A 15,916-nucleotide genomic window follows, 5' to 3' on the forward strand; every position below is an offset into this window, starting at 1 on the left:
AGGCTCAATCCCCAGTAGGGGGCATGCAGGAGGCAGCCAATTGATGTTTCTCCCATCGATGTTTCTATCTCTCCCTCTCTCTAAAAAAATCAATAAAAACATTTTTTAAAAAGCTACCCCTCTCTGACCTGTTGCTCTTTGATGATCATCTGCAACCTCAGTCGGAGGAGCTATAAAGTGGGGCATCCTGGCCTGTGAAAAGTTCCTCAAAAGATCGAGACTGTTGTCATCACCCAAAAAGCAAGCCCAGGTCTGCATCTAGCCCAAATATAGTGCCTAACATCTAATGAGTCCTCAGTAAATACTTTCATCAATTAATAAAACAAAAATAGATGTGCCGTTTCCATCCCACCATGCTGTCTCTCTAAGATGTTAAAAACTATATTAATTTACTACTACTATTAGTAGACATTATGCTGGCCCTCTGGGGGGGTCCCCCATTTTTACCTCACCCCATAAGTAATATTGGGAACAGGAAGAAGTTGCATTAGTCTATTTGGGTTGCTATAACAGAATACCATAGACAGGGTGACATAAACCACAAAAATTAATTTTTCACAGTTCTGGAGGCTGGGAAGTCCAATGGTACCTACAGGTTTAGTGTCTGGTGAGAACCTGCTTCCTGGTCCATAGAGGGCTGTCTTCTATCGCTGTCCTCACATTGATAGAAAAGGAAGGGAGCTCTCTGAGGTCTCTCTTATAAGAGCACTAACCCCATCACCTCCCAGAGGCCCCACCTCCAAATACCATTGCATAGGGGATTAGGTTTCAACATATGAATTTAGAGGGACACAAATATTCAGTCTACAGTAAAGATTCCTAAACCTTAGTCTTGTTTATAAATATCACTGGGGACCTTGCTTAACCAGCAGCTTCCTGTGCCCAACCCAAAGAAACTGAAATAAAATCTCAATAAGAGAGGCCCTGCCTTTTGTGTTTCCTCTTTGAAACGTCTTACTGTCGAACTTTTCAAACATACACTAAAGTAAAACTAATAGTATAATGAACACCAAGTTCTTATCACCCAACACAAAGAATTTTCAACACATGACAATCTGATTTCATTTGGTTCCCCACCCACTTTCCCTCCAAATCTCAGACATCACATTGTTTCCTTCATACATACCTCTGCTTATATTTCTAAAGGATAAATACCTTAAATTTTTTTCTAAATTAATTAACAATAATTCCTTAATATTATCAAATGTTCAGTCATATTCAAATTTCCCCAATTATCCCATAACTTATTTTTTTCAGTTGATTTGTTCAAATCAGGATCCAAACAAGATTCACATCTTGCAACTAGATATGTCTAAGTTATTTTTTTTAACTTTTATTTTAAAATAATTTTAGGCTCATTTTTCCCTTTTGTTTTTAGTCCTATGAAACTTTATTACATATATAGGTTTGTGGCTACTGTCACCGAAAGAAAGTCCCTTGTGCTATGTACACCTTTATAGTTGAACCCTCCTCCTCAGCCCTATCTCCTGGCAACTACTGATCTGCTATCCATCATCATAATTTTGTCATTTTGAGGATGTATATGGTGAAATCATATAGTAGTAACCTTTAAAATTGAATTTTTCACTCAGCACAATGCCTTTGAAATTCATCCAAGTTGCTGCAAATCTTTTTTTTTTAATCCTCACCCGAGGACATTTTTCCATTTTTTGTTCAGATAGAGTGGGAGGGAGAGAGAGAGAGAGAAAGAGAGAGAGAGAGAGAGAGAAACATTGATGTGAAAAGGATACATCGAGTGGCTGCCACCCACACGACCCAACCAGGGCTGGGGACAAACTGCAACCAAGGTACATGCCCTTAGCAGGAACCAAAACCGGGTCCCTCCGGACCGCAGGCCGACGCTCTAACCGCTGAGCCAAACCAGCCAGGGCTGCTGCAAGTCTTAATAGCTGGTTTGCTGCTATTGCTGAGTAGTATTCCGTATTAAGTCACTTTTAACTTACAGTTTTCCCTCCTCTCTTTTGTTTTCTTGATGTTTATGTGTTAAGAATCTGTCCTATAGAATTTTTGTCATTCTGGATTTTGCAGATTTCATTCCCATAGTGTCATTCACTTGTTCCTCTCTTCCTAGTCCTTCCTGTAACTGATAGATCTCCAGGCTTGGTCAGAATCAGATGGTCCTCTGTAAGGAACCCCATGCCCACTGACTCTAAGGCAGATGTTACTGAAAACACTGGGAGAAAGGATGCTGTAGAGGAAGAAAGTGCCATGGCCTCTGGGGTAGTTTGAGGAGGGTTTGAACTGGGGTCATGCTCCAGGGTGGCAGCCCCAGAGGCTGAAAGTGAGGTATCACAACGGCAGAACAGGTAGGGTTGAACAGAACTTCCTGTGTAGGCTTCATGGTGGGTTCTATGGAAGGTTGAGCCTGGGACCCTGGTAAAACTGCCCCCACTGACCTTATTCCCCACACCCACCAACTATCACCTTCACTCCCGGAACAGCCCTGAGCAGAGAACTAACCTAAGTGGTTGGAGGGCACGCATCTAGTAGAGGGCAAGGCCTGCCCGAGGCACTGGAGTCAGGTCAGGTTGGAGGGCGTGCTCTGAGATTATCCTAAGGCCCTTATGCACACCAGGCTTTCACCTCAGCCTCCAGAGGCTTCCTTCCCAAGATGGAAGTCCTGAAACCTGGAGAGGTGAGGGCTATGCCCTCAACTCAAGGGGTAGTCAGGGAGCCGGAAGGGAAGGGGGACCTTGGAGCACAGAACACTCAAGTCTGAGGTTCTTGGTGTCAAGAGGGCCCTCCTACTCTTCAGAGGGACTGAAACCTTCTGAAGCCCATGTTACAGTGGGCTGTGCCACCTTTGATTGCACATTCTCCCCACTCCCACCCCAAGAAATGAGTACAGCCGTCCAGGCTACACGGTTGGACAGCCCTGATGTGTTAAGTGTACCCTCATGTTGTGCTGGTCTCTGCCCCCTGTCTTCCATGACCACAGGAACAGTACCATCCCTCTTCTACTCAAAAGCCTGCTGGGTGCTTGAAGGCAGCACCCTCAAAAAGACTGACCACAGTCCTGCTGATCCTCATAGCTCTTCTGTGGGGCACGTATTGTTGTGTTTCCATTTTACAGAGGGGGAAATAGACTCAGAGAGGACAAATGCCTGTCCAAGGTCACACAGAATTGTAATATACATTCTTTCAATATTGTCTTTCAAACAAAAGGAAGTCTAACCTCAATTCCTCTTATTGCAATGAGGCTATTCTTTGCTTTTTCCTAAATGTGCCAGGATGAAAGATACTGCCTTCTGGGCAGGAAAAGGCAGAAGCTAAAATAGAATTTTTTCTTGGGAGATTGAGGAGAAGGTGGGCCCCATCCAGCTTCAAGAGTTTCCATCCAGCTTCAAGAGTTTTCAGAAGCCTGGTGGGGTGATCTGGGGGTACTGTAGCTCATTCTGAGAGGGAAACTTTCCTGGCATATGAGGGGCTGGGAAGTCCCCAGGGAGAGGCTACTCTGTATCAGTGGAGTCCCTGGGTACAGGCCCGTAGGGGCAAGAGCAGAAAGCTGGTCCTGATGAGGCACTGGAAATGGTACGACTGGAAGATGCTTTGGTGGAGCAGATGGGGAAAGTTGAGGTCCACAGAGAGGCAGAAACTTTCCTAGAGACACCCAGCAGGGCAGGAGCCCAGATCTGTATACCACCCCCTGCCACTAGAGCTCCCATCGAGGAGTCATGTTCTTGGACTGCGCAGTGGAGAAGGGTACGTCCTTAACTAGGTTCTCAGTGGCTCCCACCAAGCTTCAGAGACAGGGCCTTATTTGACACAGTGGCAGGGAACAAGCCCATCCTGAGTAGACTGTAGTGCTATAGGGTTACAGCATGCCATCAGGGAGGACAGGAGCACCCCAAAGTTACACAGCTAATACGTGGTAAAGTCAGGAGCTTACTCTCAAAGGTCTGGCTCTTCTCAGCCCCAGCAGAGCCTCCTGTAAGAACACAGTCTCTCTAGCCCAGACTGAGAGCCACAGGAAGGGGTGCAGGGATTTAAGAAATCTGTTTTCTCCCAACCCTTTAACCTGTCAGCTAGTATTGTACAGACACTGGGACTCTGTGGGTGAGCTGGCAACTTCTGAAGTTCCTTCTAGATGGATTAGATATTTCTCACAATGTAAGATTCTGTACTTTTCACTCTTCACCAGGAAAACCCCTGCCCATCCTATAAAACCCAGCTGGAGGTACAGCAAATGACCATGTGCAAAGCCACAGAAGGAGTCACATCACATTCCAAAGAATCTTACAGACCATGCTCTCCAACCACAATGCAATATAATTAGAAGTTAACACAAGAAACATAAACCTCCCATAGGCTGAGAAACTAAAAAACACACTTCTAAATCATCCATGAGTTAAAGAGGAAATGACAAGGAAATTATGGAATATTTAGAACTGAATGATAAGGAAAACACAGCTCTGTAAGTCAAAGTCCCTGAGCCCATGTGTCAAGTACCTTCCATTGCTCCACCAGACACACTCTCCATCCTCCTCTACCCAGCTTTAGGCTTGAGGAGGCTGACTTCTGTGGGCTGAATCAACAGGTTGCCTGTCCTTGGCTTCAAGAGTAGGAGTTGGCCAATGAGGAAACCTGGCCATAAATCAGAGGAAGGGAGGTGAGGGAGTCAGCTTTAGACCCCCAGTCCTTTGCAGAATGATTGCTATGAGTTGGGTATGCCCCTCAAGCTTAGGCCACAGCTCCAGTCAGTAGCTCTCCCCTTTGTAGCTCCCACTTTGGCCACTCCTTCCCAGCACCCCTTCAGCAAGGGGTTGACAGCTTCAGCCTAGAGTGAACATTGAAGGGCTGCTCTTGCTAGTCCTTTGGTGATATACTATCTGTGTGGTTTCTCTATACCATGACTACACCTCTAAATAGTGCCTTCTTTAAACTTTCCTCAAAGTCCCCAAGTTGGGTGTTCCATGTGTTTCCTGCAGTTAACCTAGTCTCACAAAGTGCTCCTCATCTGTCTGTCACCATGTTCTCACTTCTGGATGACTGAGCTCTGACCTTGTGCTATCTCTGTGTGCTGTCCTCCTTGCTGACATGTTGTCAGCTGAGGTCAGGGACGGGGGCAGCTTCATCACCTGGTGCTCTGCTCTCAGTGCACAGTCATGTTTAATAAATGGGATTGATTAGGGTATCAAACAAATGAAGGACTAGATTTGCATCTCTTCTGTATACTAAACATGCAAATATTTAGAGGGGGTTGAGGTAGAGTTAAGGATCCATACAGCAGGAATCCCAGCAGGAGGTACAGCAAATTAACTTTAAACCTGGGCAAAAATACGTGCTCAACAAAAAAAATCTTCAGTTCTATGAGTTGGGATTCTTCAGGGTCCAGAGTGTTCTTGTGCCATCGAACAAGCAGAAGATCCAGATACAGGGGAGCCCAGTAAGCATCTGTGCTACAGTAAATGCCTTCCTCCAGCCACCAGCTCTCACCTACTCCTGCCTACTCACCTCGTCACCCCACCAGGGTGACTTCTGCAGCCCACTCATCTGCTTGGCCCTCCCACTCTAGAAGGTCTCCAACCCTCCCTCCCATCCCGACAGCTACCTGGTCCCTGGGCCTGGGGCCCACAGAGTGATTGGGTGCTGGTGTGGAATATCTGTCAGCCTTCAGGGGAGGAACCCAGATAGAAAAGTAGGGAGGAGAGAAAAGTAGGGAGAACAGCCCTGGCCGATTTGGCTCAGCGGTTAGAGCGTCGGCCCGCAGACCAGAGAGTTCTGGGTTCTGTTCCTGCTAAGGGCACGTACCTTGGTTGCAGTTTGTCCCTGGCCCCGGTTGGGGTTGTGTGGGTGGCAACCACTCAATGTGTCTCTCTCACATCGATGTTTCTTTCTCTCTTCCTCCCTCTCTCCTTCCCACTCTATCTGAAGATAAATGCAAAAATGTCCTCAAGTGAGGATTAAAAAAAAAGAAAAAGAAAAGTAGGGAGAACAGATCAGGTCTTGAAGGGTTTGAATTTGGTTGGAACAAACATCTGGCAGTGGGATATGGGACGACTTCAGGTAAAGAGTGAGGAGAAACAGCTCAGTCTGAGCAAGGACCCCAGCCCTGTAGCAGGGGTGTGTGTGTGTGTGTGTGTGTGTGTGTGTGTGTGTACGTGTGAAAGTCTGTGATCTGAACACTCTTCAGGGCCAGTCCTTTCAGTGCTGGGGTGAGGGACACACTCATGAGTCCCAATGCATTTATTCATTCATTCAGCAACTGAGTATTAAGTGCCTGCTGTGTACTAGGCACTATGCCAAGAGCCAAGGGTCTGGAAGTGTAAAGGGCAGAACTGATCCCTTACTGAGTTCAGGCACACATGATTCTGGGAGAGCAAGAAAACCATTATCTAGTAGCGCTTTTGTGTCTGTGCCAGCCAGAAACTGGACTTGTCCCCATTTTACAGGGAAGAAAACTGAGGTTGCCTCCTTGGTAGAAGTCCAAGCAGACTCTGAGTTTGCCCAGTGGGAACTTGGGAGCACGATATGGACTTCCCGGAAGGGCGACAGTGAGTGTGTCTGAGCATTAGAGGGTGGCAGGGGAGGGTCCCCACTCCCCGCCCATTCCCCGCCCCTGGGCCGCAGCGCGGCGGGGCCGGGAGGGCCAGGGCGGAGCTGGCGTCGCCTCGGGGGCGATAGTGCGACCGCGGCCGGCTGGGCAGGCCGGTGGACAGGCGAGAGAACCAGCACAGCGGGAGGACCGGCCAAAGGAGAAGACCCAGAGCCTTAGGGATGTGACCGCGGCCAGAGAAGGACTCGCACCAACCCGCCGAGGCGGACCCGGTGAGTGAGCTTGTGTGTTCCTGCGGGAACGCGACCCAGCTCGCTTCCACTTTCATTTCTTCGGCTCTCCGGCGTGGCACCGTCCGGAGCGACCTTTGCCCGAAGGCAAGCTGGCCACAGTCCTCGGTCTGGGGTCCGGTCTGGGGTCCTAGCAGCGAAAGTCGAAAGTCAGGGTTTGGGGGTGCCAGTGTTAGAGGGGGGCGTGTCTTCGGGAGCGGAAATGTCAGGCCTGCACCTCCGGGTCCTATGACCCGTCTGTCCTGGCGCTGGGTTGGAGAGGGGTGAGGGCAGACTGACGACCAAAGGGTGGGCTTGGGTGGCTGAGAGTTGAGGGGACGGAGCAGTCTCAGTGCAGAGCACAGAATCCCCACCTCTGTTTTTCTCTTGGATCTCTACCCTACAGGGTGCCCCCCGCCCCCCACACGCACACATCGCACAGCTCTAGGCTGGATTCTAGGTTCAAACTGGGGCCAGCCTGAGGAATTGGCACAGCTCTAGGCTGGATTCTAGGTTCAAACTGGGGCCAGCCTGAGGAATTGCAGATGTGGCCCTGGCACGGGCTAAGTGTCAGGAACAGGAAGGGCCACGCTGTGGTCTTCATTTGGGAAGCCCAGATGCCCACCTACGATGTGAGCCGTCACTGACCACTTTGGGAGTAAAAAGACATCCAGAGTTAGGAAACTGGCTAAGAAGAGCAATGGCCTTGGTTCAGGGAGGGAACAGAGGTTCTATGAGGGATATAAACTCAGGAAGGGCACGGGAGTGGGAAGTGAAGAGAAACAAGTGGCATGGATAGAAGGGCACCTAACCATCCTCCCACCGGCAAGCTTACCTGTTCCTGGGGAAAGACCCAGGCCTTGAAATTCTACAGCAGGAAGGTAAGACTCTAGCTCACTGGTCAGGACTACCAAGTTGCTGTGGAGGCAGTGGGAAAAGCTCAGCATGTTGGGACAGGAATTAGGTTGGTCTAATTGGTGGGACGATGCTTCCCCTCTCCCTCCATTCCCCTCCTTTTTCAGAGACCAACTAGTGCAGCCAGTGCAGGAAAATGGTCTTTTATTCTTATCTTGGTCTGAGCCCCACCTTATCCCAGTCTCCAGTTCTGCCATTGGAAATCCTCTGCCTGTAATTTGCTATGTGAACACAGGCTCCTCAAATCCCTTTTCTGGGCCTCAGACTCCCCATCTGTACAAGAAGTGGGTTGGGCCAGTTGATTTTTCAGGGCTATTTTAACCCTAAGAGTCTTGATTGTAAACATTGACTATGTATCAGGCCCTGACCTAGGCTGGGGGGGAAGGGGGTGGCAATGGCCAAAGAGCAGCCTCTACTTAAGGAGAAAGAGAACTAGATTTAGTAGAGGGGATTGTGGGAGGAGATAACATTAACCTGACCATGTGTAGTCAGGCAAAAGCACCAGTATAAGAAGACTGGTGGTGGGGGAGGGTCAGCAAAAAGCCCAGGGTGGTTGGTATGGGGAAGTGGGAGGGGTAGGAAAGGTAGGGTAATGTGCTGAATGCCAGGGTGAGGGTCTGTTGGTAACTGTCAGTAAAGGGGGCTGGCTGGGCGAAGGTGAAGAGCCCAGGAACCCTACCTAATTGCATTGTGAGAGGTTTTGGAAGCACCTGCCCCAAGCAGAGTTTAGAATGCAAGCAGCAGGTGAAGCATGGAAGTCACCTCCTCTTAGGTCGGGAAGCTCAGGTCCCACACTGGGGACTTCTCACCCAAAGAAGTGAGGAGCAGGGGACGGATGAGATGACCTGCCACATCTTGGAGCTTTTTTTCAAGACAAGATCCTGGTGGGAGTCCTACCCCTCCTCTCCAGGTTCCTCTCATTTTACTTGACTGTCCCCCTCCTTGCCTGCCTATTGTGAGTACAACAAAGAACCCCCATTCCAAACGTCTCCACTAGTTTGACTTATTGCCTGACATGATACCACCCCAAACCATATTTACTGTGCCTTTGGTTACACCCAATTGTTACCTTATTCTCATCCTTCTTCCCCAATTTTGTCCTAGTATTACTAGAGATATGAGAAAGGAAAATGCTCCAATGTCAGCTTTGAGGTCAAGGCTAGGTTTTGTTTGCGGCTATATTCAAGCCTCAGTCTAGGGCTAGAGTTAGTACCCCCACTGACCAGTGTCAAGGCCAAGTCAGAGTTCAACCTGGAGCCAGAGCTCAGTGCTTGGCCTACAATCAGCCTTAGTTCTCAGTCTAGGGTCAGGGTAGTGCTCAGTTTGTGGCTAAATTAATCTCAATAGGTACCTGGGTTTGCATTTCCCAAGAGCTCACATACTCACAGGACAGATGAGAGTCTACCCTGAGAGTCACAGAAACCTGGCCTGTGTTGGAGTGAACCAGGAAGTTGCATGGGCCAAGTCCATGCCTGCTATTAGGACTAGAACCCAGAACTTCTGCCTCCAAGCTTGGGGCTCTGATTGCTGTTCCCAAAGTGTGTTCTGAGTCTGGGACTCTTCAGTTCTAAAAGGCAAAGCAAATTCATCTGAATTCTAGATGGGCCCAGCTGGGTGGATTCCACTACATTCCTACCTCCCAGTTCCAGGCACATAGTGGGTGCTCTAAGAATATTGCCCAGCCGGTGTGGCTCAGTGGTTGAGTGTCAACCCATGCACCAGGAGTTCGCTGGTTCAATTCCCAGTCAGAGCACATGCCCATTTTATGGGCCAAATCCCCAGTGGTGGGGGGGGGGGGCATGCAGGAGGCAACCAGTTGATATTCTCTCTCATTGATGTTTCCATTGATGTTCTATCTAAAATCAATAAAGAAAAATAAAATTTTTTTAAATAACATGTTTTTAAAAAAAGAATATCTACTGAGTATCAGGTGTGGGAAGAGGGGCCTGTTGGGGTTTCCAGCTGGCGGAGGCTGGCTTGGGGGGAAGGATCTCAAGCCACTGTTGGAGGAAGTGGTGATCCTCTAGACCTGCTGCCTCCCCCTCTCCTCCAGTGCCTGTAACCACACTCACAGGCCGCCCAGCTGGCCATATGAGGGCCTTTCCTCTTTCAGGGTAATAAAAGGAAAGGACATTTTTGGTTAAAAAAAAAAGTCCCTCCTGCTCCCTGGGAATCCCCGGTGGCCGGATGGACTACAAGATATCCCAGAGGAAGCTGAAGGCGGGGCCTTCCCCCTACCCCCTACCCCCAGCACAATGCAACCAGGCTCTCCCACGCTGCACCAGGTGGCCTGTGGGCCCTGCAGAGGTCATCGTGTCCCGGCTCCTGCCTTCTGGAGGGCCTGCAGGAAGGCTCTGCCACCTTTCTATTGGTTAACAGCAAGTCTGAGGAGCACCTGTTTGGAACCGAGGCCCAGACCTCTGTGAGATGCAATGAATGTGAAAGGAAATAATATAGATGAATGTGAAAGGAAATAATATAGGATGCTAGGGCTGTGACACTTGGCAGGGGGAGATAGGGCTGCCTGGAAATAGGGCAGTGGCACTGGACAGAGGGGATGAGGAGGATTTAGAATCTGGGCAGCTCCGCCGGTGTGGCTCAGTGGTTGAGTGTTAACTCATGTACCAGGAGTTCCGGTCAGGGCACATGCCCAGGTTGTGGGCCAGATCCCCAGTGGGGGGCATGCGGGAGGCGGCTGATTGATATTCTCTCTCATCCTCATTGTTTCTATCTCTCTCTCCCTCTCCCTTCCTCTCTCACTAAAATCAATAAAGAAAAAAAATTCTTAGAATCTGGGCAAAGGCTGCTGAGGTGGGCCAAAAGCTGAGAGGTGAGAGGGAATGATGTGTCGGGATGTCAAAGCACGTTTGGTAAGGACCTGACTACCATGTTCTTCCATGCCCATGGCTCTGGCAGGGCATTCGCAGGTCCTTCTCCCAAACACCTATCCCTCAGCCTCGCCTCGCCATGGCACTGTGCCTGAAGCAGGTGTTCGCCAAGGACAAGACGTTCCGGCCGCGGAAGCGCTTTGAGCCGGGCACACAGCGCTTTGAGCTGTATAAGAAGGCACAGGCATCGCTCAAGTCGGGCCTGGACCTGCGCAGTGTGGTGAGGCTGCCGCCGGGCGAGAATATCGACGACTGGATCGCGGTGCACGTGGTGGACTTCTTCAACCGCATCAACCTCATCTATGGCACCATGGCTGAGCGCTGCAGCGAGACCAGCTGCCCGGTGATGGCCGGAGGTCCCCGCTACGAGTACCGCTGGCAGGACGAACGCCAGTACCGGCGGCCGGCCAAGCTCTCGGCGCCGCGCTACATGGCCTTGCTCATGGACTGGATCGAGGGCCTCATCAACGATGAGGATGTCTTTCCCACTCGCGTTGGTGAGTGCCACCTGGCAGGCAGGTCGGGCCTGGCCAGAGAGGGAGGAAACCACGGAGCCCATTTCACAGATGAGGCGTTTAGTTTGATACAGCAATTCTGTGGAGGGAGTGTGTGTGTGTGTGTGTGTGTGTGTGTGTGTGTAATCTTCACCCCCATTTTGTAGAAGAGGAAACAGGCTCAGAGAGGTTCAATGTCTGCTTGTCAAGATCAGACATCTGGAGCGCAGACTGCCTGACTCCCAATTGGGGGCTCTTCTTGTCTAAAGCTTGAGTGTCCCACCAGGGATAACCCTGGCAAGACCACCGTGGTTCTCAGAACCTTCCAGAAGAAGTGCCTCAAGGTGCTCCTAGCAGGTCACTCTGCTTGTGCTGATCTGACCTGCAGCCTCCTGGGAGTTCCCTCTGACTCCTGGCCCTAAAAGGGAAGGGGGGTGTAGGATTGTGTGTGCCTGATGGTATTTCTACCTCAGGGGGCTCTGAGGGCAGAATTTTTCCTTGTCAGGCCCAAACCATGGAGCCTTTTCTTATCTCAGCGGGGCAGCCTGGGCGGATGAGGGTGGTTAGGGGAGATGAGTGATGTCACCCTGGCCCTGCTTCCCCACCCAAGGGCATCAAGAAGGGGTGTTGGCATGACACTGTGTTCATCACAGCAGCCCCACCCCCACCTGGCCTCATATTCATCCCTCTTAAGGCATTGGGAATGAGAGATGGGTGGGGCAGGGTGGTCAAGCCCAGAGGGGAGAAGTCTGAAAGCTGAGGGAAGCTGAGCACTGAGTCACAATTCAATGCCCGAGGCCCCTCCCCAGCTGGTGACCTGTCATTTCCTGCACTATCATGCCCAACAATGGGTATCTTCATTTCACACAGGAGGAAACTGAGGCCAAGAGAGGGACAGTGCACACTGAATGAGGAGGGATTCAGAACTGCAGCTTAGGTCTTTTGGGCCCCAAGTCTAGATGAGCAGGACAAGTCAAGATGAGCAGGACCTAGGCTGGTCCTGGAAGGGCTCATGGGGATCCAGTGCTCAATCCTTCCTGAGCCCAGTGGAGAAGAAGGAATCTATGGAGCAGAGTGGGCCAATGTAGGACTGTGTCTGGGCTGGTATTCCCTCCTAGCCTTAATCCCCAGGCCGGTGAGACCCCAGATGTCTGTGCCTTAACTCTGGAATGGCAGAAAAGAAGGCATGGCCCAAGATCTCCACCCTGAGCATGGGGGGAACTATGCAAAACTGTGTCTTTTCACAGGTCCTTTGAGCTGTTCACGTGCAGAGTCTGTGGTATTTGTCCCAGAGGGGTGCTTTAGTGCAGTGCAGAGAGGGTTTGAATCCTGCCTCCAGTCTGTACTAATTAATAGTTATGTGGCCTCAGGCAAGTGGCTCCATCTTTATGTACCTTTATTTGATCACTTCTGGAATGTCAACCATACCCATTATCATACCAGGCGAAATGTGCAAAGGGCCCAGCACAGGGCCTGGCTCACAGATGGAAGTGTAAGTGTTATTGAATATTTGAAGGACTGAGAGATATCTGAACTAGCTCTTAAAGCCTTAGTAATTCTCAGGATTAGGGATCTGGGGACTGCGTTGTGATTGTTGCAAAGAGGAAGGAGTTGGGTGGGGCTGGAGAGGGAGGTCAGAATACTGAAAGACCTTGAGCAGTCATGTTTTTAAAACTGGACCACAGCCCTGGCCAGTTTGGCTCAGCGGTTAGAGCATCGGCCTGCGGTCCAGAGAGACCCGGGTTCGGTTCCCGCTGAGGGCATGTACCTTGGTTGCATTTTGTCCCTGTCCCTGGTTGGGTCATGCGGGTGTTACTCTCTCTCTCTCTCTTCCTCTCTCTCCCTCCCACTCTATCTGAAGGAAAAATGTCCTCGGGTGAGGAATAAATAAATAAATAAATAAATACAACTGGACCCCAGTCCAGCCCGTGTGGCTCAATGGATTGAGCATCATCCAATGGACTGAGAGGTCCTGGTTCGATTCCCAGTCAGGGTACATGCCCAAGTTGCCAGCTTGATCCCCAGCAGAGGGTGTGCAGAAGGCAGCCGATTGATGTTTCTCATGCCAATGTTTCTATTTCTCTCTTCCTTCCCCTTTCTAAAAAAATCAATGCAAACATATTTTTAAAAGTAAAACTGGACCTCAGATGTTGCTGAACTCCCCTTGGAATTGTATCCAAGTGTGTCATGGAAGAGCACCTACAGATGCATATATTTCTGGGGAGAGTTCCGGCATTACTTTGATCATACGATAAGAAGGGTTGGTCAGTGACCCCCACCAGGTGGTAGAGTCTTACTCAGAGTCATGGGAAAATGTGGAAGATGATCTGTATTTCAGCAAAACAGAGGCAAAGTCAGATTTGTGCTTCATTAAAAAGGGAAAGATGAGAGAAAGCAAATCATGATCTCTGTGTGTCTCCTACAGGGAAGTGTGCTAGGGCAAAGGCTGCCTGTATGTGGGAGGCCAGGGCTAGGTAGGGGAGGGGTTTCATACCAGGATTCTGACCCCTCCCCCACTTCTGCCCGTCCCTGTCCCCTAGGAGTTCCCTTTCCCAAGAACTTCCAGCAGGTCTGCACCAAGATCTTGACCCGCCTCTTTCGCGTCTTTGTCCATGTCTACATCCACCACTTCGACAGCATCCTCAGCATGGGGGCCGAGGCGCACGTCAACACCTGCTACAAGCACTTCTACTACTTCATCCGGGAGTTCAGCCTGGTGGACCAGCGGGAGCTGGAGCCACTGGTGAGGCCAAGGCTCCCTTCCCCTCCCCCACTAGGGCTAGCCTCTTAGTTTTCAGATCCAAAGGCTACCTGCTTTAAGAAAATCCAATACCCAAGAGGATAAATTAGGGGATGGCAATTCATTTAACATGACTCTGTACTTCAATAGAGAATTTGTTTAGGGGTCAGTTTACAAACCCAGATCTGCAGCCTGGAGTTGGGGTGGGGGGAGGGAAGTGGCTGGGTTCAGGCAGAAGAGCAGCCAGGCCCTATGGTTTGTGAAGGTTGAGCTCTGACTGACTCCCCCCCCACCCCAACTTTGTGTCTCTGCAGAGGGAGATGACAGAGCGGATCTGTCACTGAGCCCAGTCCTGGACATTGTTGCTGGTCAGATGATCGTCTGAACATAGAGCGGCTAGGGGAAGGGACCCTCAGGAGTCTGGTGGCAGATGAACCTGAAGGCCCTGGGACCCCTCCACACACCCAAAGCCCCTGGACTTCTTGGTTCTCAGGAGTCTGCCCACATGTCCCCTGACTGCTTGTGAATGGAGAAGGGGGCGATTTAAATGTGGGCAAACGGAAGGAAAGGAAAAGCTAAACCTCCAACATGAAGTCTGGGAGACCCTTCCATGGTGGTTCCCAAGCCTATCTGGGCAATGTGGATGTGGCTGAGGTGCTGGCAAGAAAGATACAAGAGAGGGAGCAGCCTCTGTGTGAGTGAGCACTGTGTGTATAAGAGAGTTTGACCGTGGGTGTGTCTGTGAGAGCTAGCCACTTTAGACCCGCCCTGGCACATAGTAGGACCTCATAAATGTTATGCAAACGAATGGATGGAAGGAACAAAGAGGTAAGGGAGGGAGGGGCAGAGAGATTGGGGCCATCAGACCATGACCACTGTAGGAGTGATGACGGTTCACTGTCCCTACTTGATGTGTCCGACGATGTGTGTAAGTGTACAAAATGTGGTTGTAGATGGATGTAGTTCTATGTTTGAACCGTCTAGATTACCTTCTTCCATCAGCATGAATTCTGGAGAGCTGTGGGGAGGTAGGAAGGGGAGATTTGCCCTGGGTACCTAAATCCCTGGCCCATCACAGACAGGTTCTGATTGTTCAGCCAGAGATGCGTATCAGCTATAATTTCCCTCAGTCCTCTGTCTCCAGAAAGGCCTGATTATAGACAGCCTCCTGGGGGTTGAGGGTAATCCCTCATGTCCAAATGGTCCTCTGGGGCTTAAATTGGGAATTACGTACTCCAATCTAGCTCCTAGAATCTATAGACTTGGTTCCCAGGATCTGAAGCCCAGCACAGGATAATTGTCCAACCCAAGAATCTAGAGGAACTTGAATTGGGAAACTTTGTCTCCCATCCCCGGACATTGAGGACCACGTGGCTAGTGAATGGACTCTTCTAGGCTTGGAGAGCACCCATAAGTACTTGCCTCCTTCCCAACCATCCTGAAACATTCCAACTGGTTGACTCTCAGAGCATAGCTATTCAAAGAGAAACTGGGATGTTCATTCACTCCTCCATTACTCAGCACCCCATGCCCAGCCTTGTGCCTAGACCCATTGGGGGTGGGGGGGTGGGGGATTGAAGCAGGGACAGGGCCCTCCCTTCCCAGAGCCTCCATGCTGGAAGGCCAGGATGGAGAGCCAGAAAAGACCCGAGGATCACCTAGTCTCACAGAATCCTCCATGTACATGAGAGGAAACTGAAGCCAGGAGAAAGGGAGGGAGAAACTGTCTAGGCCTCACAGCAAGGCTTTGTGGAGGTGGAGTAAAAGCCAAGGCCCTGACTCCCACCCTAGGGCCTGTGGAATGTAACACAGGAAGATGAGAAGCATGTGGAAAGAGGGTTTGACAGTCCCTCTCCAGGACACAACTGTTCCTGCTTTGAGCAAGGATTTCTAGCCTGATGCCAGAGTGCCCCACTTTCCCTCCAGTCTGCTAGGGCTATCTGCTGAGCCAAGCCTCCAAAATCATACCCCTCTTGGTGGCCCAGCAGCTGCCTGATCTCTGGGGAAGCAGATGGGGCTCCTGAAGCTGGCCAGCTGGCCCTGGGACTGCTGCTTCCTGAGAAGTTCCAAGGGATACCACTGGCCCCAGCAGC

At 50.4% G+C, this 15,916-nt stretch overlaps 1 protein-coding gene across 1 annotated transcript; it reads left to right on the forward strand.

Moving 5' to 3' along the window:
- The first annotated feature begins 6,627 nt into the window (after nucleotides 1-6,627).
- On the forward strand, nucleotides 6,628-15,376 carry MOB3C (MOB kinase activator 3C). Its single transcript, XM_036257476.1, has 4 exons — nucleotides 6,628-6,789; nucleotides 10,618-11,086; nucleotides 13,624-13,826; nucleotides 14,138-15,376. Exons 2-4 carry the CDS (start codon nucleotides 10,669-10,671, stop codon nucleotides 14,165-14,167), a joined length of 651 nt encoding a protein of 216 aa, XP_036113369.1. The 5' UTR covers nucleotides 6,628-6,789; nucleotides 10,618-10,668; the 3' UTR covers nucleotides 14,168-15,376.
- Nucleotides 15,377-15,916: the final 540 nt, after the last annotated feature.

The sequence above is a fragment of the Molossus molossus genome, unplaced genomic scaffold (genome assembly GCF_014108415.1).
Source record: "Molossus molossus isolate mMolMol1 unplaced genomic scaffold, mMolMol1.p scaffold_m16_p_12, whole genome shotgun sequence".
Taxonomy (NCBI): Eukaryota; Metazoa; Chordata; class Mammalia; order Chiroptera; family Molossidae; genus Molossus; species Molossus molossus.

What these genes read in the sequence shown, in the direction of transcription:
- MOB3C (XM_036257476.1), top strand. Translation starts at nt 10,669, where the DNA reads ATGGCACTGTGCCTGAAGCAGGTGTTCGCCAAGGACAAGACGTTCCGG. An exon ending in TGTCTTTCCCACTCGCGTTG is followed by an intron (nt 11,087 to 13,623) that starts GTGAGTGCCACC and finishes CCTGTCCCCTAG; the next exon opens with GAGTTCCCTTTCCCAAGAAC. An exon ending in AGCGGGAGCTGGAGCCACTG is followed by an intron (nt 13,827 to 14,137) that starts GTGAGGCCAAGG and finishes GTGTCTCTGCAG; the next exon opens with AGGGAGATGACAGAGCGGAT.